The following is a 26,087-nucleotide window of genomic DNA, read 5'->3' on the forward strand; positions in this document are numbered from 1 at the left end:
CCTGGATGACTGAGAACCTTCACAGACATGTAGACGATAGACTTACCTACTGTTAAGTGGTTCCTAGTAAAAGTAATAGGTAATCAGTGCACAAATGGTTGAAGTAAATTGATGAATGCTCTCCTTGAGCCCACTGAAGTCTTTTCTTCAGTATTTTGTTCAAGCTGGAAAGATGACAGGAAGTTTTTAACTTATTCGGGAAGAAAGAGAATTGCAACATCTAAAGGAGGAGACATAAAAGAGGTGCAGAGATTAAAGTTTGATTATTTTTTTTATCTGGCCCAAAGATAAAATCAGGATGATTTGTGGAGTATTTTTGGTTGAGCTGTACTGTAAATCTGTCTTGCCTACTTTTTTTCTTTACCTTTATGCTTGTTTAGTTGTGGCACTCAGTTAACATTAGCAAGCCATGCCATGTCATCATTTCACTTCATTATGATAGATTTGTAGACCAAGTCACGCTAATCTGGTTGGGTTGTAAATAAACTGTCTGTTTGATATTTAGCAGATATTTTGGAATAACTGAACAAAATCTTTTGACCTTTGTTTTCAAGGTAGAGATTATTAAAATGTATTTTCATTTGTATTATGGCAAATTACTGGCCTTACAGGTAAAGCATACTGAGTTTAGTCGCAGCGGTTTGGCGTTTTAATTTGATGTATGACAGACTGTCACCATTTTAATTATTTTCAGAATTTTTAGTCAAACGTCAGCATGTCGAGAAAATAAAAAAGTGTGCATCCTTCTTTGTGTGTAACACTGACAGAAAGACAGCAAAAGGGAGAAGAATATAAAGAGTTCATTAAGACCTTCACCAAAGCAAATAAATCATTATCCAGGCTTTTTGTCTGTCTTCTGTTCAACAGGCAATAAAACACACATCAGATCCAGCTGATCACTGGCAAATCATCCTTGAGCCTCTTCAAGGCATTATCCTAGGTTTTATGCAGGACACACAACCACACTCGTTCGTAACACATTCACAAACCCAACCTCAATGCTCTTCCCACTCGTGTACATTGGCTGCCAGAGCTGTCTTTGTATCCCATCACCATAACAACTGCCTCTCTGAACGTTGTAAAAAGAAAAAAAAAAGGGAAAAGCCAAAGTGAATTTCTCTCAGTTTGACTTGGAGATAGTGAGAGTAGCAGTCGGCAGCTGCTCACAGCATGTCAGTGGTGTCTGTCTACAAGACACGGGCTTGTAGAGGCAAGCGGGTTGCAGATGACTTGGTGAGAAGAGAAAGGAGGTGTGTGATGTGAAATTTTGGAAGGTGTTGTATCGTGTGACTTTCAGAGCGTGGGATAAACAGTATATGATGCTGCACATGGTGAGTGTCAAATGGCTGCTGCTTTTTGTTCTCGTTACTGCATGTGAGTGCTCGTGTTGGTAAGCACGCGTTTAAATTTGTTGCGTTACATGTCTTCATTAAGTTGTTTGAAATGTAATGAGTTTATGAGTCTCGAGGCTTTAGTACATGCGGATATTATGTAATGAGAGAAACTGGAAGACCTTGAGAGAATGAAGGAGTAATGAAAATTCTCTGTAAATCTCATTTGGGATGCTGCATATATTTTATAATTACATCCTGGAGATGATATTAGGCAATCATCCATGTTTTTTATTGACAGTTTATGTGTTCAGTATTAAAATTTTGTTTGGTCAATTTCTCTCAATAATTCCTTTTGTCTTCTGTAACTACAGTACATTCTTATTGGTACAATTCTAGGCTTCACTTTTGCATTTTAGATTTATTGTTGCCCTGATTCGTCAGACTATTTTAATCTATTATGAAGTGTTAGCACTGGTGCCTTGCTCACAGCTTCATTTCTCGCTTTATACTCTACAGGCTTGCACTCGTATTGGTAAAGGTGATGAATATTTTTAATCATAAGTCACAAAGGAAATTAAGTGTTGTGTGTGTCTGTGTATTTTAGAGTGGATATGATTTACATGTGAGCTTGTGCTTCTGACTGTGTGCTTGTTTTATGAAAGTGGTTTTAAACATTAATTGTAGAGCCATTGTTGTGTGTGTGTGTGTGTGTGTGTGTGTGTGTGTGTTAGAGCTGGGCGATATATCGAGTTTTAAAAAAATATCGATATATTTTTATACGAGATATAAGATGTGACAATATCTTTTATATCGATATAGTCTATGTTACGTTAAAGCTATACTTGTGGAGCCGCAAGTTTGCCTCTCTTTCGTCCACTTTTGTCTTTACGCAACGTTACTCGGCCTCGCCCCTCCTTCACTGAATACAACTCCCCCTCCTCCCCCATCGCTTCACCTGCAGGAAGCGACAAGACGGACACGGCAAATCTCCGTTAATGAGCTACTGCGCATCGACCCGTGCGTGGGGCTGGACGCTGTCAACGTGTTAGCTAGCTAACCACGCTAACGAGCTAACCACGCTAACGCCATGCAGCCCAGAGGCGCTGCACAGCCTAAAATCCTTTCATTTTCTCAAAAGTTGACAGCGCGCCTTATGTATGAATTCTGGTTGTGCTTGATGGCTGCGAACCGATTTTATGTGGTACACAGCGCTCAGCAATCTGTCAAAAAATGTTTTAGTACGACTTTGGTAAGCTACGGAGCTGCACCGCTTGATGGACTGTCAGAGCATTACGGCTACCGAGGAGCCTCGCGGAGTGATACGTACTGTGCTTCAACGTAATATTACCCTACTGTGTATAAGGACCATAAATGGCACCTGTTAAGAGACGTGGTTACGAAGAGGATTTCAAACTCAATGCTGTCAGTCACAGAGTAGAAGTTGGGAACAGAGCAGCTGTGAAATCTGTCTTTGTTATTGTGCTCAGCGTCTTTTAGTTTACATTTTGACTGCACAATTGTGAGCTTTTTGTTATGCACAAAAACAACATTGTTTTCTTTTATTTATGGAGCATTATTATTTAATAAATGCTCATAATTTATTTTTGAGTAAATTTTATGTACATCTATGCTCTATGTTAATAAAAGTGCCTGTGTGACATCTGGGACACAGCTTTGACTAAGAACTCTCTTTTTGTTCTTACTTTATGGCTTAAAAAAAAAAAAAATCGAGATATATATCTTATATCGCCATCTAGGTAAAAAATATCGAGATATGAATTTTGGGTCATATCGCCCAGCCCTAGTGTGTGTGTGTTATAACCATTACATCTGAACTCAAAATATGACGTTAGCCTCAGGATCTCATTTTCTTGCCGCTAATCTCCAAAGGAAAACTCTCCCTTTCAGTGCTGTTTTGCAGCTCTGTCCATTTCTTTTTTTGGTCTGTCCTATAATAGCTTATATACCGTATCTTCTGAACATGTTCCATTAGCTTGCCATGACTGAACAGAAATAAAACCTTCAAACACAGAAGGAGAGTAAGCAATGACTTCAGCTTTCATCTCTGGACTGCATTATTAAACATCCCCATCCACAGGAGTCTGACATCATCCAATCACAGCTGTTTTTTCCTCCTCTTCCCCTACTCCCCGTTCCCTTGTCTCCCTCCATTAGGCAAACCTGAAGAAATTCATGGAGTATGTGCAGCAGAGGAACATTGAAAAGGTCTCAAGGTTCCTGGAAAAAGGCCTGGACCCTAACTTCCATGATCCAGACACAGGAGGTGAGCAAGTCTGCTAAGATTTCCATCCCTGCCATACTTGAGTTTACTTATTGTTGATGATTGTTTTTCTCCATCCTTGATTTGTCATTTCTCTCCTTCTGTCTTCATCACAAATGACCATATATGGATTTTCTGAAATAAGCCTTCTGCATAGCGGGTAAAGCTGGATTACTCTCTTTGCTAATCTCCTCGTGTATATGCAAATGTTTGTCCAGTCATAAAGGAGATTTCAATGCTGGGTGACCTGTAGTGTAGCAGATGAGCTGCGAAGTGAGGGAAACATGAGAATAGGCTGATTTAACACCAACTGGAAGCAGCCAGCAGACAGGAGGGTGACAATCTCGACTGAAAAAGGCAGTGATCCAACTGCAGAGTCATTGAAAATGTAAAGCCACAGACAATTTTGTCCCAAAAAAAATGCAGCGATTCAAGTGGTGGATGTTTTGGGGGAAGAATGCACAATAATGTCAGTGGAAATAAGCTGAGTTTTCAAAAGTGTTCTTTGCTTCCTTGTGCTTGCAGAATGTCCTCTAACGCTAGCAGCACAGCTGGAGAGCTGTGCAGAGCTCATCAAGGTGCTGAAAAGTGGAGGGGCACATCTGGACTTCAGAACAAAAGATGGGATTACTGCTCTGCACAAGGCCGTGCGCAGCAAAAACCATACAGCACTTATAGTGAGCACATTTCACACGTATATACAGTTCAGCCGGCTCAACCACATTCATGCAAACTCCCCGTCTAGAAAAGGAGAATGTATGGGCAGGTAATGTCTGGCAGCAGGTGCTTGAGCTATCGAGCACAGAGGGCACTTACTAAATGTGTGAGATTGAACTTTGAATATGCTGACATAATCACTGAATCACTGAATGGCCTTGCATGTGTCTGGTTTGAGGAGGCTTGTAACCCAAATGAAATGGGTTGTGTGAGTCATGTTTCCTGTTGAAACTGAACTGTTGAAACTGGAATGAGTTATTTCCACTTTTGATACCACAGTTATGGTATTGAATGATCCTAAAGATCCAATAGGAGAGAGTTACAAATTGCAGTAGCTACAGCCTAAAAAGTACTGCCAGCTTTTTCCTGAGCCTCTCAACAAGCCTTGATTGGATGATGTCAGCTTTCTACTGGCTTTCTATTATAAGCCTACAGTAGCTCTTTAACATAAACAGGTGCCTGAACATGCAAGGTTCAGCATTTGAACACACAAGAATTATAAATTTAATGTTAAACAGTATAAAGAACTGGCAGCCTGTCCAGTGTGTGCCTGATCTCTCAGCCTATGACAGCTTCATGCTATCAGCTTATGACAGCATGAATGGATGGATGGATGGATGGAATTAAGTGAGACCTTTAGGGTGACAGAATTCAAGAATTGGAAGGAAAATAAGTGGGAGGAAAGGAGGATGCTGATTAGGGCTGCCACGATTAGTCGACTAGTCACAATTACGTCAATTATCAAAATCGTCGAGGACTGATTTAATAGTCGACGCATCGTTTGAAGCTTTGTAAGATCACAAAAGCCGCAGGAATAAGTAATAGGATTTAAGAGTGTAATAACTGGTGGTGGTCAGAGGGCCCGGTGGCGCCAGTGTCCGGCAGCCTCGCCTCTGTCAGTGCGCCCCAGGGTGGCTGTGGCTACAATGTAGCTTGCCATCACCAGTGTGTGAATGTGTGTGTGAATGGGTGGATGACTGGATATGTAAAGCGCTTTGGGGTCCTTAGGGACTAGTAAAGCGCTATATAAATACAGGCCATTTATTTACCATAATAACGGACTGAAACAGAAGATGGCAGCACTGCATGTACAAGGATGCCAGTTGCCGTTAAACGCCAAAGAAGAAGAAACTGTGTCCCAGAGTTCATAGCGCGGCCCAGCGCAGTTTCCAACAATGGCGGCAGCTAGTTAGTTTTAATATTACTCTTATTATTCTTTCTGGGTCACAAAATAAACGTTTAACATATTTTCAGATGAGAATGTAGCTGTGTAAACCTCAAATATCTGCTCAGTTTATCAAGACACCACATATTTTCAAAAGCGCTCAGACGTTTTCAGAGATGTCTGTTACCCACTAGCTTCTTAGCTAGCCGGGGTTACAGGCTCACTAGAGCCAGTGGACTCGTTTTCACACCCACTGCTATCTTTCGCTACTCAGGTTAAACATATACAAATCACTTAGATAACTTAAAAATCTTATTGTTTGGCTTTTTTCAGTATTTTATTTGTTCCTGAGTAAATCGGTTTGGCTGAGATTAAAGTTATAGTTTTTACACAGCTGAATAAACGTCAAGCAGACAGCTGATTATCAGAAGTGTGAGATGCTCGAGAATATACTCCGGTGTCCAGTTATATTTTAGATAGCAAGGAGCAGACGGCTGAGTTTATTAAACTCCACCAAAGCAATCTGCAAACTTCATTAAAATGTAATAAACTTATCATCTTGTCTTTATTTTTAGTTAGCACATATCTTAAACACTTAAAGCTGTAAGCTAATGATAGTCATATAAGAGCAGATGCATTCTGGTGCAATAAGCTGTATGTTTTATGTTCAATGGATGCATGATCTGATTAGTCGACTAATTGCAAAAATAATCGGTGACTAGTCGACTATCAAAACAATCGTTTGTGGCAGCCCTAATGCTGATATTCTTAGCGTCATAACAGCAATAGAAAACAACTTTAAAAAAGCTTTTATCTTGTATCTTTAACTAGTAAAGTGTAAACATTAACTTGTATTTTAATTCTTATTTATTATTTTTGGTTATTGTTATTCATCCATGCAAAGGTCTCTTTTATCTTCCCATTTCACTGTGAAAATTCAACCAAAACTGGTGACTTAAAACCTTAAACTTGCCTCTTTTCCCACTAGACGCTGTTGGACTTGGGTGCATCTCCTGACTATAAAGACAGCAGGGGGCTAACTCCTCTCTACCACAGTTCGATGGTAGGAGGAGATCCCTACTGCTGTGAGCTGCTGCTGCACGATCATGCACAGGTCGGCTGTGTGGATGAGAATGGCTGGCAGGAGATACACCAGGTAATACACAGTAATACACACATTACCCTAACCCAGACCTTCCCAAAGTGTGGGGCCCGCCCCCTAGGGGGGGGCGCAGAGCCATGGCAGGGAAAAGTGGGGGGAACAAAACGCTTGGACACTGCTAGCACGGGGCGCCTACAGAAACGCAAAGCAGGAGATGAAGCATAGCTGAATATGTTTCCAAACCAACTTCATTCTAAGCCAAAGACTAGAAAATATGGTGAAGCATATCTTCCCTTTGGTTTCACCTGTACAAGTGCCAAGGTAGGTCTCCCCTGCATAATTGGTTTTCCCTTCGTCGGGAGCACGTGCTGGGCTGTTCAAATCAGGGACAAACAGTATCCCACATTCTTGATTTTTAGTTCACAAACACTTGTTGTAATGACTAATTACTCCTGACATTTTGGAGATGTTAGCTCTTTATACAGTAAAGTTACAGCGGGATACAAATAATATCAGGCAGTTCCTGCCACGATTTGTTCCCCTGGTTCAAATCACGGACTAACAGTATCCTACAGCTGTTTATGTGTTTAAACCCATTTTGCACAGAGAGGCATTTTTTGAAAAATGTATTGATAACAATGTTGAATATTATTACACAGGAAAAAAAACAACTACAGGTAAAATAATTACACCGTGACGCCTCTGCCTTTCTAAATGGAGGGACAGTAACTCTGTGTGTATGTAAGCGTGTAAAACCTGCAGATAGTGAGATTAACAGTAACAGTATTTTGTCTCTCTGCAATTCATCTCATGTAAACAATAACGTGGCGCACAGCGTGATGTGAAAAAAGGCACATACCTTTGACGTTGCGCGACGAACTCTGTATTCCTCGTCCACACGTAAACTCAAAAAGGGAGTTTTAAAAAATCTCAGTTTTCGGTGATTCGAAACGCCGTTTACGTGTGGATGAAACAGCTGCGTTTTCAAAAATACCCGTGTAGGTGCGGACGTAGCGTAAAAGAGTTAGTAGTTTATTTTATTACTACCTGCCATTTATTGCAGTTTACTTGTATTTGCTTAATTGTTTACTAAATGTTTGAGGTGTGAAATAAACCGCAGTGGAGCAAAATATGGGTGTGTGTGGTTGGAGGATGTGTTTGTGCGTGTGGGGTGGTGGTGGTGGTGGTGGGGGGGGGGGGGGGGGGGGAACGAACATTTTTCTTGTAAAACAAAGGGGGGCCTAGCAAAAAGAGTTTGGGAACCACTGCCCTAACCCAAACCACATGTTTACCCTAAACCAAATTAACCACAGCCAAATAGCTGAATCTTAAGCCTTAAACCTCTCTTTGAAATCTTCAGGACAGAAAGTGTCTTCACTATAATGGTTTTGGACTTAAACTGTTCTGCTCAGACATGCGCACTTGCATGCACCCACATACACACAGATAACATTGTAGGGCTGTGTACAGACTATTTTATAGTTTTGAAAACCTGTGACTCTTTATATAAAATCAGTTTAACAAAAGCATTGTATTAGGGATATACTAGCTCTATCAATAGATTAAAAAAATGATGTAATTAATCTCACAATTTTCTGTAATTAATTGCGATTAAACGCAATTACTTGATCAATAGCCTGGTTGCAATTACATTTTTTCAACTTTATATTTAAGCTTGTAACTGACATTTATGCAATACAATAAAGTAAATGCAGAATAAACACAAAGAATGTATCCTTAAATTCAAAGAGAATTTGAATAGATTTCTTGAATCTTTTAACACAGGTTCTCTCCTGTGAAATACATCTTTTTAAAAAACCTATATACTGATAGGTAAGTATACACTAATATATAACATATACTAGTGCTATCAAACAATTAAAATGTTTAATCAGATTCATCACAGGGTTACAGTGGATTAATTTTGATTAATCACAATTTAAATCACAATTAATATTTTTATTCTGTCGACACTTTATTCACCTTTAGTCACTTACAGTTATTTACTCACGTATTCAGTCAATGTAATTTTAAAACTGTGTATATACTGTATATTTTAAGTTTTTTTTGTTTTTTTTTAAAATCTCATTCTTATTGCCTCTTTATGCCATGTCCTTATTTTTAGCATCATGCTGCTCTGTTGTATCTTAATTGCCCCTTGGGGATAAATAAAGTCTCTCTGATTCTGAGTAAATATCCTTCACTTTTATTCTATATTAATCTAATTTCATTTTGCATGAGCAAACAGACTCGAGAAAAAAGGGAAAATATACGCACTTAACATGTTTATTGAACATCTCGAACATTCATGTTAACAAAATGTATCCACTCTCTCTCTCTGTCACTCTTGGGGAGGCGCTTCAAGTCCTTGAAACCAAAGCTTTTTAAAGCGCGTATTCTCAACAATAATTAATAGGTCAGTAGTTTGTTGCAATCCACTTGGCAATTGTGTCAGTCAATATGTCAGAGATAGACTTACTGAGTCCCCGATGCTCCGTGAGTGGTTTGTGGCAAGCTGGCTGACACTTTAGCCAAAGTCCGAGCAGCATTCCCGATTAATGTGTGCTTCGCGTCAATGTGATATTTTAAGCTGGAAGTGCTTTGGTGAAAAGAAAATTCCTTCTTGCACAATGTGCATAATACTTTATGTCGGTCGACTGTTCTGTCTTGTTATTTTTTTAATACTCAAATTTCCCGTCGATAGGGCAAATGTGCATTTATCATCTTCCATATTGAGTTGATTGTTTCAGCTGCCCGTCACTACCAGATCTACTGCCCATTTGCGCACGTGCGAGGCTAACTCTACTTGGACATTGTAATCGCGTTGACCGTAATGGCGGATTAGTTTACGTTAACACGTTAATTTTGACAGCACTAGTATATACTATCAAAAAGGCATGAGACCTGTGCGTTAGAGGTTTTGGCTAATCTTTTAAGACAAATTACTTACACCACTGTTGTATAGGCAGCGTAAATTGTCCACATAATGCTAGACAGGTCCAGGCTCTTATGTCACCTCTGGACAACTCACCAACATATGTGTGAAGTGGGTGCGAATGTGAGTCAACAAATAACTGTAGTAGGGCACACTGGGAAAGCTGGTGAGAGGGGAGATCAATCTGAGTTTTATGAAGTGTGTCTCCCGGTGCGCAAATAATCTGCAGGAGTGTCAACAGAAATCTCTGAGCACAGATTGCCTCCGAAAATAACAAAAAACAAACTGAGCTACTGTTTATACATAACTGAGGCTCAGGACCTGTGAAATTTGTGCTTCCAATTGTTTGGGACAGTCATTACCGCAGTTATATTGAAGTATTATGCACATATACTTATGTACACACATATCTTGCTCGCTTTATGGAGAAGTTCATGTCATATTTTGCACCTGCTTCCCTCCCTCCTGAAACTGTCCATGGTGCTGATTTTGTTTTTCTACTTGTTTTAATGATGAATATACCTCTTCCAAAGCACGTGTAAAGAGTACACAGGTGGAAAGACTTACTGAGTCTGATTGTAGACCTTTTATAAAAGAGTATAGCCATGAACAATAACTGTATAAGAAGACCTGGAAAGTAATAGCCTAGTTTATAGAAAGCACATTATTAAACTTGGGCTTTGGCCAAGAAAGCCCGTGAAAAATAAGTAAGGTTGCTTAAATTAACGGGCAAATCGAAGTGCTTTTAACCACTTGTTGCCTACTGTCCTAGAAAATATGCAGTTGTGTCTGAGTTATTACCAACCTAAAGTGGCTGTAAATACACATTGAGTCATTTATGGATACTTTTAGTATTTCGACAGTATTTTTTTTACTGTATTTACTACCTGCTTACTATTAGTAGAAATATAATGTTAGACACACACACACACACACATACAGGTTTGTCATGCCCTATAAAGATAATGCATAGTCCCTATATAGTGTTTTTATTTGTGTCAGGATTTTTATGTCTGAAAGTTCTTGCATTTCAAATGTTGAGTGGCAACATAGTAACAGAATCAAGCTTAGTGTATTTGAATGGGAACCTTCTTTGTCTTTACAAATGTTTATGGCTTTATATTAGGAGGAGGGGGGGGTTGTGTATTCCTCCCGTGAATATAATAAGAAATTTGAAGTTAGGACCAAGAGGAACGCGGATCATTAAACAGGGGCTGCGTGGATCATGTCAGTATCTGTTTGTCTGTCTCCCACACAAACCTTTTTTATTACATGTTGACATGAATTTCACCTTCATCTGTCTGTTTTTCTTTTTCTCCATAGTTACTTAGACAACACTGCTTAAGTGTGTTTGATCTCAAGGTATTGCAATTATTCTTACTTGGAAGTTATTATGAGCAAGATCAAACATTCTCAATTTGTTTTTGATTGCAATGATTAGTTAAAGTGAACTTTGTTTCCAAGGAAAATAAACAAAATTAATAAAAGTCTTAAACGAAATGTAAAAGTTATTTGTGAACTAAACCAGCCTTTGTGTTTGTGAGGGTTTTATTGAACATGTCAGCTCAAAGGAAGCTCGCTGTACTGGAAAGACGAAAAGGCCTCATACGCGAAGGGATATCTAGATGCTGTTTAAGAGATTTTATGGCATTCACTCAGCCTCTACATTTCTGTAGTGAAATGTCAAAACAGTCTACACTTACTTACTTCTCAAGCATACTGCTTGTACAAAGCTCTTTATCATGCACTTTTCTTTCAACCGTTCACACAAACACTGACACACCAATTACAGCAGAGAAACTTGGAGTTCCGTATTTTACCCAAGGACACTTGAATGAATTTAGAATAAACTTTTTACTGTTTTACTGCATCTGTGGTTTTGTGTATGGCCTTCCGGGGCCTGGCCACACAGCCCAAGAAAGACATCCACAAAGCAACTTTAGTGCAGATTATGCTAATAACCACATCTCACCAACACACACCTTCTTACTTTTTAAGGAAGTGGTGTTAAAAAGCAATTCATGACAAGATTGCGTAAAAGAGTTTAGTGAAATCACCCAGGAAGTCTCTTTGCTGAAAATATAGAGGGGGTTTAGGATAAGAGAGCAAAGATGCTTTTACAGTTATTTGTTCTTATGTATGTTTTCACTATTACCCAAAAATAAAGTAAATCTAAGAATTCTTCAGTCCATCACACTTTTACTCCAATCCTTTCATTTTAACTCTCCTTCCACATCTCTCCCCTTCTCTGTGCCCTTCCGAGCATTAGCATTCCTTGGGCATGTATTGTGTACAATAGGATACACTGCAAAAGGGCTGATAACCAACAACAATCCCAGAATCATTTGTGCACATTCGCACTGCTGTCATACACTGTTAGCGAGACAGAATACAGAAGTGAGAGAACAATTGCTGGGGAGAATCGTGTACCTCTTTGTCAGTAAGGCGCACAAACCGCAGATTTGGAGACAAAAAAGAAGAAGGAAAAGATAGAGATTAGATGAAAAGTTTATTGCTCAGAGTTATGTGAAACAAGAAGCAGAAAAAGTAGGAAACGGCATAACTCTTGCCAGCAGAGCTTCACAGATTTCATTTAGCCTTAGGTGATGCAAATAAGATTTCCTCTTCTGTTTAGAAACTGTTAGCATAGGTGAGAATATTTTTTAGAAAGGAATTAGCTCAAGGAAAAGCATGGTCTGAAGATTAGCTTTCAACCATTTAGATAATCTGTATAAAGACATAGAAAGATATCTTGGCTTCTCTTTGTATTATGATTATGATAAATTCAAACTATTCCAGTATACAGTTGTATATTGTGATGAAGAAAAGATTAAGGTTACATTATATTAATTTGGCCATTTTAAAGAGAGATTTTTCTTGGCTTATAACAGTTCCTTGCAGGGGTGATGGGGCATTTAACAAGCAACAAGTCTCTGTTACCTTGTTGGCGAAATTGCTACATTTGCCTGTTATTTTGGACTATTTTAATACAGCGATTATTGCCCTTTGGCTCTTGATGAACCTTAAGACCCGAAAATTGACTAATTTACTTATTTAAGTTGCAAATGCAGATTGCATCTGTGGTTCATTTCTGGACTTTGTCATTCTTTAAAACATTTCATTTCCCTACATATATCACTGTTATCCCATTAATTTGCATTATTTTCCCAGAGACCGTGTTTACTTCTTTTTGACTCTGTTAGTGTAAATGTTTTATCTCTGTCCTTTCAGGCATGTCGCTATGGCCATGTGCAGCATTTGGAACACCTGCTATTCTATGGAGCCGACATGAGTGCTCAAAATGCATCTGGAAACACGGCTCTGCATGTGTGTGCGCTCTACAACCAGGTACAAACACTTGTTTCAGGAAAAACATAAATAACATTTATGGACTATTTGCTTGGAGAATGAAGGGAATTGCATTTGTGTTGTAGCCCTGTGCGTTACACAGTTTACATCCAGTGTAGATGTTTAGTGCCAGTACAGCAGAGAAATGTCACATTCAGTAGCAGGGTGAAAAATCAAGGACATGGTGGTTAATGGCTCTTTGATGCATTTACATTATACGACAGGCACCAGAGCTAGCTTCTCAGCTGAGTGTGTTGGCTTTCTTAATACGCTTTAGACTAGTGATTTTTGTTGTCTAAAAAAACTAAAATTATACATAAATATTCTATTAGGAATAACTCACAAATCTTGCACTGTACATCTGTTGTCTGTGAAGTAGGTCTGAGAAATCCTGCATGTGCACAATCCTTTATTGGACTTCATTGTAATGTTTTTCATATCGGTAAATACTCAATAACCCATAAGGATGAAGTAAACAAATATATGCATAAAACAAAAGAAAATTTATTTACAAAGGATTTCAGATCTTTTCAGACACTTGGGAGCCAGTGCATTCTTGAGTCTTCTTGGTTAAGCCTCTACAGGCTTTACACACCTGGATTTGGTCAGTTTATTTTAATCTTCCTGACAGATCCTCTCAAGCTCCATTTGCCCTTTGGCTGCACCAGTCACAGTCAGAAACTTGTCCTGAAGCCATTTCATTGTTGTCTTGATCTTTTACTAATTGATAGAGTTCTGTTATCCTTTCAACTGCCCCAGTCTCTGTAGAGGACTTCTAAACCTCATTTAGGGCAACTACTGGGTTTTTGGTTGACTCCTTGACTGTGACCCTTCCTCTAAGCTACTCAGTTTGTCTAGGAATATGCTGCAGGATCCAGGCTTAATCTTTTTTCCGATTTATTGAGGGCTTTGTGGAAGAATCAAAGGATAAGATATATCCTTGCTCTGATCAGTGCCTTATTTACCAGTGTGTGAACTGTGGTACCTTTACAAAAACAGGGTCTCCTTTTCTATACTGTACCCTACTAGCTGAATACCATAAAGCATGCAAAAGGTGAAGGATTTGAATACTCTGACGATATATTCTTTCAGTGTAAGTATTTGTCTATGCCTGTTTTCCACGAATAGTAGAAGCAATGATTGTGCTACAGCACTGAACGCTGTGCCACTCAACTTTCTTGGTCAAGGACATATATTAAGCTCAGAGACTCCAGGGATGTTACTTACAGTGTCTGTAAAGTTACAGAACAGCCACCACGCTGCATCGAGTGTTTGTGTGTGTTTCATAACGTCGACGGATTCATAACGTCGAAACCACAGGAATAATCCACCTGGCAATTTTCTCCATTGTATGAATTTTGATGCCAGGCTAAAAAGGCCAACTGAAGAGAATTGGTCTAAGTGTGGTTGTGCCACTGAAGTGAGCAACAATTAGAGATATTTTATCAGTTGTGGGTTACTAATACAGTTTGCATTAAAGTATGCACCAGGCAGGGATAGAATGTAATTTAATTCTTGATGCTTTGCAGATCGTGTTTCTAAACAAAGATGCATTTGAGCCTGCTTATAATTGCCATACAGCTTCCATGCCCCGTCTATTGCTCTTAACGCTAAGCCCACGTTTCTCATACTGAAGATGTCAGTGCAGCGCATATAAACATGCCATTCACTTCTTTTGGTATACCTTGCTGGCATTGGGTTGGACTTTTGCCTTCACAGCAGTTTTAATTCTTTGTGGTGTAGATTCAATAAGGTGCTAGAAACATTTTCTCAGTGATTACTACTGCCATGATAGCATCACACAGTTGCTGCAAATTTACTGCATATCCGTCCTGTGAATCTCCCTTTTCAGGCTTTTTGAATACAGTGAACACATTGTCACGTTCAAGAAACCAGTCGGATATTATCTGAGCTTTGTGAGACGGTTCGTTACCTTGCTGGAAGCAGCCTTTAGAAGATAGGTGTGGTCATACATGCATAGGGATGGACATGGTTCAGGCAGACTGATGTATTTAAACAGTGCTTATTTGGTGATGTTTATTTTCCAATCTTCTGTTGGCTCCATTTCCTGTTTTTCAAGGAAAAGGTTTTCAAGGTTTTTCGTGTTATAACAAGTGGATTTTGAGTCGCCTTCTGACCAACTCAGAGGAATCATTCTCCTCTGACCAGCATTAACAAAAGATTTTTGCACTGCACTGATGCTCAATTTAAACTTCAGCTGGTCATCTTGACTATGTCTAAATGACTAAGTGCAATGTACTGCTGAAATTTGATTGGCTGAGCAGTTATAATGTGTCCGGTGAGTACGTATTCATAGATTGTTTAATTTTTAGAATAAAACTTTGTCTGACAGACTAGGCATTATATACTTATTTAGCAAATCTTACTCAAACAGTAAATGGTGCATGTAGGGCACTATTTCCCACTTCGGGTTTGCACGCATTAAATATTTATGGCAGGAGAATTGTGTACCAGTTTTAAATAAGCTACAGTTTCCATTCCCGTGTTAATAAATATCACCCAGTCTAATTTCACTGTTTCCAACATTTTCAGATAATTGAAAACTTTTATCAGGCTATAGTACGATAGTAAATACTTGTTTATAGAATTAGTTTGTATTTTGTTCTGGTGAAACCAAACAGAAAAAAACAAAACAAAACTGCACAAATCCAAGTATAAATCTGTGAATACGTGCCTACCAGCTTTCATAGTGCCAGATGGCTGTGAGTCTTAGTGAGTTTGACATCCGTGTAATCTACAAGAAAATCTGCATGTAGCTTCAAATCTAGATATAGTAGCTTCAAATAAAACAATATTTTAATAACAATAATAATAATATTAATAATAATGAGGATAAATGCTTGATGTTAACGTGCAGTATTTCGTAATATGAATGAACAAGAAGTAGATTAGGGTAGTGGGAGATGAGGGCAGTATAAACCAGAATTCTCCTGAGCAAACCATGTAGATGTAGAGCAGCCAGGTGCTTTTTGGTTTAACCCCATGAAGCCTGAACCTTGAAAATTCTAATTTTTGAAAATGGAGAGTTTATTGAACCATCTGACAAATTTGTTTTAAATAAAATTAATGAAATTGGAATTTCCGTGAATGACTTTTGAATTGTATTGTATTCGCTACATCTGGCTGTGCAATTTATTTTGTTTTTTCAGGGGGTAAAAATCACACTGATGATGTAGAAGTGTCAAAGAACTGCATGTATTAAATGTGATACACTAGGCTAGGTTAAGGCTTCTCAAAGAGAAGATGCTTTTGTACAGCTTTGCTGGGAAGCAGAGATTTGATTAACATTAAATAAGTGCTTTCTCCTCTCGCTTTCTCTCTCCCAAATGAACTGAAACGTGTGTGTTTGTGTGTGTTGGAATGTTGTGGTTTAACTTAGTGCTGCACAGCTAATTTCAGTCATGATGATCAACATCACATTATCTGTGTGTGTGTGTGTGTGTGTGGTGAACACAGTATAAATACTTAATACTTATTGTTTGTAACACATTCGTGTGATTTAAGGCACTTCATGTTCACTGCTCAGAAGAGTGTGTGTAATGTATTACTCATGTAGTGGGAACATGGACCTGTTTACACAATTACATTGTCACGGTCTCTCTTTTTAGACCAGGAAATTCCCAAAACATCAATCATTAAAATTTAGTATGAAAAAAAAATAGTATGAAGACTTGGTTTGAGGTTTAGATCTTTACCTTTGCTCTGAATTAGAGGTATCATCCATCCATTTTCTCCTACTTAACCATTTCAGGGTTGCGTGGAGTAGGGGGCTTGAAGCCTATTCCAGCTATCACTAGATTTAATGCACCCATTTTTATATCTATCGTTTGTCTTATTTTTCCAGCGTTTTTCTTCTTTCAGCAGTGAAAATGTCACGTAGCTGGTCACTGTTCTTTAAAAGGTCTAAATAAAAAAGCAATATCTTGACCTAAGCTTGTGTAATTTAAGGGCCGGTGACTTGAAGATTTTAATTGTATGAAGGTGGTATTTTGCATGGCCGCACTAAATATGCAGGAATGATTATGGGATACAGTAATTCTCAATCTGTGACCACAAATGTATTCCAACATCATTCCTACTTTGCACCTTAACTATGAGAGTGGACTTTTTTTTCTTCTTTATTTTTTTCATCACTTCAAAAAAAAAAAATCAAGGTATAAACTTAACAGTGGTTTTGAAGAATTACACCACTAGCAAACAGTAGTTAGCTATATTTTCAGGAAAATATTGCCAGTATAAAATCCTCTGAACTGATTGAAACTCATGTGTGCCTGCTTTTTTTGCAGCCACAGACAGACTGGGTAAATAGTTTAATTTACAGTTACTTGTGCAACTTTCTTTTTCTGCAACTTTAAAGTCTTTAGTTTTGTAATGGATCTTGTCCAAGCTCTTGTGATGAGGACTGCTGTTATCCTGCCACTCGAGACGAATACGACGTTGAGCTGATCAATCCCAGGAAAATTGTGTCGAAGGGGGGTTCAGAAGGCCAAAAGCAGGCCTACATGAATGCTTATGTGCAATAAAAGTAAGAAATGCACTGCTACAATCAACTGGGAAACCAGTTGTTCTAATGTCAATAGATCCATACAGATGGATGGACAGAAAGATGAAGATGGAGTTTGCTGAATAAAAAGATTCAGTAATCATCAATAAAATGTACTTGAGCACTGCCCCGAAGGCCCTATTCTTTGGGTCTGACTGGCTATTTAAGTTACTTAGTGGGCTTTCAGCTTGGCAGAAGCAGTGAATGAAGGCAGGGCTCACATGCTTAGGAGGTCATGGGTTTAATGATTTAGAAGGGACAAAGTACTGTAGAAAATGGCAACACTGATGAGTGAAATTAAACAGAGGCTGTGCAAGACACAAACGGATCTATCCAAAGCAGTCAGACCAATGATATCCTGCTAGACCGTTAATTATTATATTGTTGTTGCACAGAAGAATAACATATTAGCTTGATATAAATGTTTCAATTTTAAATCCTCTTTGATGTTAATCACAAACAACTGTAAAAGCATGCTCACTTTTCAGTGAAGGATGCCAGATCTGCTGCTTCAATTTTAAGGGCAAAAGGAATCCTCAAATGTATAAACATGTCTGTTAGAGGAACCATCTGTCACACTTTTTACACATGACTGACCTGATCGTTAGTGAAGAGTACTTGATCTAAATCACTTCTGTTTGTATGTCTATGAATCTAAAGTAATCACATCTAACAAACAGCAGTGAGAACTGGATTATGGATTATTGTAGGAAGACTTGCAGAGAAGAGGAACACATGTGGTCCACATTGTAATTAGACTGTGTGTGTGTGCGTGCGTGCCTGTGCATGTGCATAATGACTTTAGGTTAATTAGAACACATGTTTGAGTCAAGACACATACTCGAGGTTAATACCAATATAACATGCATGTTTACCTTGCAGGTTAAATGCCAAAGTTGCATTAATAAGCAATAATTAATAATGCTAAAGTTCAGGTCCACCTGGTCTGTGTGACAGACACTTATTATCGCTGCTTTCTATCTCCTTATAGAGACTGCTTGGAAAAGTTTTGAAACTTTTGAACTAGCCTGGCCTTGTTGTGTCATTGCTAGAAAGAAAGACTGCGGTGCGCGTTATACTCTAAACGACCTTCACATAGTCTTTGTATCTTCCTCTGTTCTTTCACTTGTAGCATTCCTCTCTAACCTTGATATATATTCTCCATTCTTCTCTGTTGTCACACCAAAGAGATGATGGAAATATATTTGTACATTTTTCATATGCACTCGAAGGCCTGCGTGAATGAAAACCTGTACCCATTTAGCGTTCTCGAAGAATGATGATTATGAGGCTTTACACTGAAAAATGTCTGCGTTTATTTACCTGTGTATGTGTGTATCTGTGTGTGTGCAGCTGCCTGAGGTATGGGTGATTAGCATTACTTAATCTAATAGCCATAGGCATTTATCTATATAGCTTTTTTGGCAATTTTAGCCTCAAGTGTGTTTTAGATATTAGCATAAAGAGTAATCATATATTATGCATATAACACTCGCTCTATTTTTAAATATACTCGGTGTATTCACCATCAGTGTTTACAGAGACTTTTCCTATTTCTTTGTGTTTCACCTGGCGTCATGCCTAATATACAGCCGTACTCAAATGAGTACATTTAGCAATATCAGCCAGAAAGTGTGGAAGCTCCAGTAAATATAGTAAACAAAAAGTTGTTGCACAAATACTTGTGGCATGACATTTTGTAGGTGGTTTGAAAAAGTATTTAACATAATATATAGCTTGTTTGAAAAGCAACAGATTAAAGGTGTGATCCATCACATCCCCCGCCAATACTAGCATCTGTGTTTTACCAGAAGAGGGTGCTCCAGTGCATACAGGAGTGGATCATCTGCTATAAACAGCCTGAAGAGTAAAACCACATGGATGTATTAACTGAACAACAGAATAAATGAATCTGGGCATGCATGTTCCTGAATGTGTGTGACTCACTAAGAGTCACTAGAGTTACTTTGCTGATTTTAGTGAAAGGTTAGTCCTATTAATTCTGCTCTCTGTGTTAAATTACATATCGACCCTCAACCAGCCAGCACATGGACACACAATCCTGTCAATTTACAGCTGGGCTTTCTTGCCTAGGGGTGTGTACTCATTTACACACAGTATGTCACACTAGTTCTACACAGAGTAAAACGGAAACTTGTTGTTGTGAACTAATCAGGAAGTCTGTTCTGTAATTGTTAAGATTCCTTCCTCTTTTTCTTCTTCTCCTTCTTTTAATTATTATTAAATTAAGCCCATGTTTTTTATACCCACACTTTTTGAATTCGAATTAATCTGTTGCTTTTCAAACAAGCTATACATTATGTTAAATACCTTTTCAAACCACCTACAAAATGTCATGCCACAAGTATTTGTGCGACAACTTTTTGTTTACTATATTTACTGGAGCTTTCACACTTTCTGGCTGATATTGCTAAATGTACTCATTTGAGTACATTTGAGTCCAAAGACATGTGTGTAGCGCAGCCAGACACAGTGCAATTAGTAAATTCAATATGTACTAAACATTTGCTTAGATGGAAACGTCCAAGACGTAATACACAAAGTCATAAAAATTATTATTTACTGAAGCATTTACAAAGTGGAAACATTTATATAGAAATACAGTATGTAAACATACATGAAAGTCAGTATTTGGTATGACAACCTTTATTCTTGAGCACGGCCTATATCTTGTAATTTTTTTAACTAAACTTCAGAAATGGTTCTCCAGGTTTTTTAAACTGTACTTCTCTTCTCTGGAGTTTGGCTGTCTTTTGTTCCATTCTCTGCCAAGATGACCTCACACTGCTTTAATAATGTTGAGATCCTTGCTCATTTTCTGTCAAAGTTAGATTCATCCCTCCATGTTGCCACTGATTTTTAGTCCGGTTCTTGTGTAATTTGCCAACTCTTTGCCCTTTCTGCCTTATTTCCTTCCTTAACAATGGCTTCTTGAAAGCTACCCTTCCATTGAGACCATTTCTGATGAGGGCTCACTGAACAGAAAATCCATCAACTGAAGGACCAGATGCTTCTCTCATGTTCTGTTTCAGACTTTGTTGGATTTGTTTTCTTTTTCTTTCTTTTTTTCTTTTCTTTTTAAAGATAGGACCTTCAGATACTGTAGTTTCCACGCCAAGATATGTTAAGTTTCTATTAGTGGTTTTAAAATCACTGTCTTAGTGCAAATATACAAATTATCTGTCTGGCATTTTTAGTAGATTTGCTGAATAAATGGGAACGAATGACTTGACAGTAAAGTGCCTAAACATACAATTTGAAATTGGGTCCTTGCTAAGTTGGCTGTTACATGTAGACACATTTATACTTAAATGTTTCATAGGTTAGTGTTAAGTTGCTTAACAAGCAAACAAACAAGCAAAAAAAAAAAATGCAAATATTCCTCTGAAAATGCTCAGGACTGGACTGAAAAAAGCAATCAGTGTCCAAATAAAGCCTTTGAAGGCCTTCGAATCATCTTAAAAACTATTGCACAAAACCAGTAAAAAAAAAATACAAGAAAGTCTAGAAAAAATGTTGCCTTGTACTGTATCACTGCAATGATGTGGATATAGGTGGGGATTATTTCACATATTGTGGAAACATGAATCTGTATGCACAGTCACACTATGAGGGACCTGTCTGTCTTGGGTTTTAAAAGCCATAATGTAGATCAAGAAAATTTGGAGTGAAGCCTTAGTGTCAGGGCTAGACTAGTAGCAGTTATGGTTAAGGTTACTGTATGTCTATAGGAATAGTGTAAGCCTTCTGAAGTGGGAACACGGCATATGTCTGTGGCTAACTTCTCTTTGTACTTTAGATCATATTTTTGTTTAGATTCAACCTGCAGCAGTTAAAGTGTTCTTCCACCAACGCTTCTCGTCATGAAATAGTGCCTTAGTTGTCAAAAACTCATTGAATTCAAACATCCCTGCCTTGTATTTTTTTAAAAGTACCTCATGGAACGGGCTTCTTCCTGAATTCACAAATTCATGTTTTAGCCACAGGCGTTTCTCAAGAGACATTCTTGTTCTTTTTTTACACTGTCACCTCTGTCAGACTCATTTTCAAACAGTTTTGTAAGTCTGTTTCTTTTAGAAGTGATCAAAGAGGTTGCTTGTAATGCTGCCTCTGGCAACCACTGTCATGCTGCATAGCACACAAATTATTATACTCCTCTTGATATTTGACTTTCTAAAACCATGTCCGAATTGTTACAAAGTTTTTCCTAGTAAATTTAAAATAATTCATCTTGCCTCCATGGTGTGATGTGCTTTTCTTGGTCGTCCTTTTTCAGTAGCATGTGATGTTAGAAAACAGATTCTGGAGACATACAATTTTCTTTGGCCCATCGCTGATACGCCCATTAATAGCTGCACTGGTTAACAGACGAGGAGTTAATTTTAGGTGCACTTTGTCTGATCTGACATTCAGAAAACTATTTTTACTAATGCAGACAGTAGATGTGAAGCAATTCGTTAAACATGACTTATACTTCTTAAACTGTCCGTGTCTAATTGAGAGGACAATTAGAAGCTGCAAAACAACATCCATAAGTGCTCCAAAGAATCACATATGTAAGTGATTGCTGTGTCTATCTAGAATCTGTGTTTGGGAGTCATCATGTGTATTTGTTTGCATATCTGTATGCTGTTGCATACAATAGAATGAAGGACAGTGACATGTAATACTCCTATAGGTAAACACACACAACTCTCTGTTGTCCTTCAGGAGAGCTGTGCACGGGTTCTCCTGTTCCGGGGAGCCAATAAAGAGATAAAGAACTACAATAGCCAGACTGCTTTTCAGGTATGTGAGGTATACAAAAGGTTTACACACTAGTACGTCACAGCTAAATTAACTGAAATATGCAACCTGATGTTGGAGTCCAGCCTTTATAGCTGATGAAGCAGAAAATTGATACTGACATACTGACATTTGTTTTATACACATCAAATATAATTTGCTTGTACATAATGGAGGTTGGTCAGTGTAGCGCTATACAGATTTTTACACAATCTCCTTCAACAAAGTGTTGAAAGTGTTGAATATTTAGTGAAAAAGTTAGGACGGAAATGTTTTTTCATGTTGTTCCTTTCCACTCCCTGTACGTTTCTCTGTTCCCATTTCCAGGTGGCTATTATAGCTGGGAACTTTGACCTGGCAGAAATCGTTAAGGTCCACAAAGCATCAGATGTTGGTAAGTTGACAGAGTGAACTTGGGGTTCCCAGGGTATTTAAAAGTACAATCTGAGGCACAGCCTTCAGCTTTCAGGCCTTCTGTGGAACCAGTTTGGATTTGGGAGACAGGCACTGTCTCTACTCTTAAAATTAGGCTCAAAAATTTCCTTTTTGATGAAACTTACAGTTAGGGCTGGATCAGGTGACTTTGAATCCTCCTCTAGTTACATTGCGAAAGGCCTAGGGTGTAGGGGGCTTGCCATGATGCACTAAGTGTTACTTCTTCACTCATCTTTTTTCACTCACTACACCAATCTGCATTTAAGTTATTAATGATTATTAAACTCAGGCTCTCTCCTATAGTGTGTCTTTTGTCCGATCTCCTTACCCTCACCCCTTACCAGTCATGGCAGATGACTGCTCCTCCCTGATCCTGGTTCTGCTTGCAGTTTCTACTTGTTAAAAGGGAGTTTTTCCTTCCCACTGTTGCCAGGTGCCTGCTCATAGAGGGTCGTCTGATTTCTGTATTAATGTGGGCTTTTCCTTACAATACAGAGCGCAGAATTGAGTGAATAGAATTGAATTGAATTAAGTGAAGGTAGACTTGGAGAGGCATCAAGCTCGACCTAGATAGCGAAGGAGGTCACGGAAAGTGATTATAATTTAAATACAGTGGAAAATACAAAGAAGAAAAAGTGAAAGAGATGAAAATGTAACAGAACTGGAAAATGTTCCTGAGGATTATTGGATCCCTGCTGAGTTTAGTAGTTTCTCTCTCTGAAATAAAGTACAGGAAAACTCTGCCATCTGGTGTGAGCAGGATGTAATGCCTCACTCTCGTCATAAAGGCATTGTGTCTCTTCTTACATTCAGCATGCTGAAATAGAAATTACAGTGAACTTCGTAACAAATTGCATTTTTTTGCAAACAAATTCCAAAAAGTCCAGTGATCCCTTTCTATATACTTTTTTATCTTATTCTGTATTTGATCCTTCAAAGTTAAAATATGGTAATTGCTAAGATTTATAAGCCACTTCAGTGGATTAGGAAATCCATCTTAAGGTTTTACTGAAATGCCAACAGTGTATAATTATGTGTAATTTTTCTTCTTAGTGCCTTTCAGGGAGACTCCCTCCTACACCAACCGTCGACGTGTGATGCCTGGCCCCCTGCCTTCACCCCGTTCCTTACTTCGCTCTGCAAGCGACAACAACCTGAACGGGGACCACGATCACATCCATGCTCAACCAACCAGAGAAGCCCGTGGCCGCCAGGGTCACTCCCCCGTCCCTTCACTACGCAGTCTGCCTGCTTTTGGGCAACAGCACAGCAGCCTTGGAGAAGTAAGCGAAGTCGCGCAGATATGAAATGTAAACCTAAAAAAAAATGAATGCATTCATAAGAAAGAGTGAAGGAGTAAAAGAGAAGGATGATCTCAGGGAAGGTGATTGATGTTTTACACATGTCTTATATCAGAGTCGTCATGGAGAGATCCCTGACAGCAGTCTCCAGAGTACTGGCAGCTCCAGATCCTCCCATTCCCGTTCACCGTCTCTACATCACATGCATGAAGATGACAAACCAGTTCCTAGACGGTCCCACAGCCACGGCTACCCTCATGGGCATGGCCCTCGTGGAAGACTCAGGTTTGTAATAACCTGCGTTCAGTTGCGTTTTTTTTACTCAACTTAGCAGAGAGCTTCATAAAAAAAAGTGAATCTGTTTTTATTTCCTGTTTCTAATTCATGTCTCACATTTGTCAGTCTTGGCAGCTATTCACTTAAGTACATCATTTTTATTGCCCTTGTGATTTTGCTAGCTACTTTGATTTTTAAACCTAATTTCAGAGAGCAAAGGGCCCCATGTGATGTGTCTGAATCACTTGTTAGTCACCAGGCAGCCTTCTGCATCCTATTCCATCTGCTACAGTCTGCTGCTTGTGATAATCATGACATAATATCAGTCAGTACAGAATCTTGTTTATTCATTCAGGCTTTGACATGTGAAAGTCCACCCTGGCTACAAAACTGTGTATTGGATCTAAAAATGTATGTTAATAATGTGGTAGTGACAGATTGAAATACAGATCGGTATCGGTTCCATTTGGCGTAGCTGTTGGGTGGCCCATGGGTTGTAAGGGTGCTTTGGTATGATCAGTGACATGATGAGTGTTAGGCATAAATAAAAACCCTGTTTATGTAACAAGCCCATCTGCGGTATCGTGCTGGAATCACAAATAACATACTTCAGATGTGGTATATGTAATCGTACGTGGAGACACAACCACGTGCACAGGTCAGAGACAGACAGATGGAAAGGGACTAATGATTATCACCACCGGGACCAATTGACAGCTGCCAATGTGTGTTTGTTCAGATGTTGGGTTGTGTGACAGATACTGAGAGACAGTGGTGACATTCTGAAGCTACATCTCTGAGTAATGTCACGTAGTTGATAGATAAATACAGCAGATGAACTGGTGCTGCAGGATGCTGGGACGAATTTCTTCCCCTCTGAACCACCAGACAAACTGCACAGTAAACTAGAGCTCTGATCACATCTTGAACCAAAAGATTAAACTGGTTTGCAGACACTTGTTAAGCTTTTTATTATGGTCATATATCAGCACAAGATCACCTACATAGAGCGCCCACCTAATGTGTTTCCGCGATGCCGCACGCTCTGTGCAAATGTACGTGTGTTTGTGTGAAACAGCTTGATGTCTGTCAAGGGAATTGCATTACGGACACAGCTCCAGCCGTACTCCTCTCTCCTCTAATACTCTCTTGTCACTTTACTCCATCCATCAAAGAGACTCACACGCGCACGTTCACAGGCGCTCACGTTTTTTTACCTCATTTTCTGTCATTAACACACAAACACGCAAACACTGCTCCATAGTCTTGTCATCCGTCTGCAGTTTGCAGCCAGAGAACATTCAGCATAATCTGCTAAATCATATAAAAGACTTGCACGCATCACTAAACACTAAAACTCTAGAGTCTAAAGTGTATGCACTAAGTGTACCACAATCAAATAAAATGAAACAAATGAAGTGGAATACATGAAGTAAATTTAGTTAATTAAAAAAAAGTCTCCCCGCATCGTTAATGTACCTTCCACTCTTTCTGTGAAGCATGTTATGTCCAATAATGATCGCAAAGTAAGTGCGTCCTTTTCTACTATATCTGGTGCTGCGTTGGCGTGAACAGTCACTGACAGAGATATACATCTTTTGCTGTTGTCGTCACTGTGCACAAGGCTTACATAAAGTGACACAAAAGGCAGAACGATGAAAGTAAAGAAAAATGAAATATCGCAGTCTTTTGTACACAAAACGTTGAGACCTTTTTTTTTTTTTTAGTGTGCCATGGATTAAAGTGAGAATGTATAAAAAGCCTAAAACGAGCAGCTGGTCTCCATGGCCAGAATCTGCACCCAAGTGAGACTGATGCTGTCC

The 26,087-nt window shown here is 38.8% G+C and overlaps 1 protein-coding gene across 1 annotated transcript in view; it reads left to right on the forward strand.

Moving 5' to 3' along the window:
• The window catches only part of shank3a (SH3 and multiple ankyrin repeat domains 3a), a 181,033-nt gene that overhangs the window by 78,067 nt on the left and 76,879 nt on the right, over positions 1 to 26,087 (forward strand). The window contains exons 5-12 of the mRNA XM_086298422.1: positions 3,510 to 3,618; positions 4,141 to 4,292; positions 6,486 to 6,653; positions 12,766 to 12,882; positions 22,178 to 22,255; positions 22,580 to 22,646; positions 23,741 to 23,970; positions 24,104 to 24,273. Of these exons, the coding sequence (XP_086154548.1) occupies positions 3,510 to 3,618; positions 4,141 to 4,292; positions 6,486 to 6,653; positions 12,766 to 12,882; positions 22,178 to 22,255; positions 22,580 to 22,646; positions 23,741 to 23,970; positions 24,104 to 24,273 (1,091 nt within the window). The remainder of the gene's footprint in view (positions 1 to 3,509; positions 3,619 to 4,140; positions 4,293 to 6,485; positions 6,654 to 12,765; positions 12,883 to 22,177; positions 22,256 to 22,579; positions 22,647 to 23,740; positions 23,971 to 24,103; positions 24,274 to 26,087) is intronic.

The sequence above is a fragment of the Aulonocara sp. 'chitande type north' Nkhata Bay genome, linkage group LG7, assembly GCF_057382095.1.
Source record: "Aulonocara sp. 'chitande type north' Nkhata Bay isolate Kocher_YH1m ecotype deep benthic linkage group LG7, A_spYH_male_GT1.1, whole genome shotgun sequence".
Taxonomy (NCBI): domain Eukaryota; kingdom Metazoa; phylum Chordata; class Actinopteri; order Cichliformes; family Cichlidae; genus Aulonocara; species Aulonocara sp. 'chitande type north' Nkhata Bay.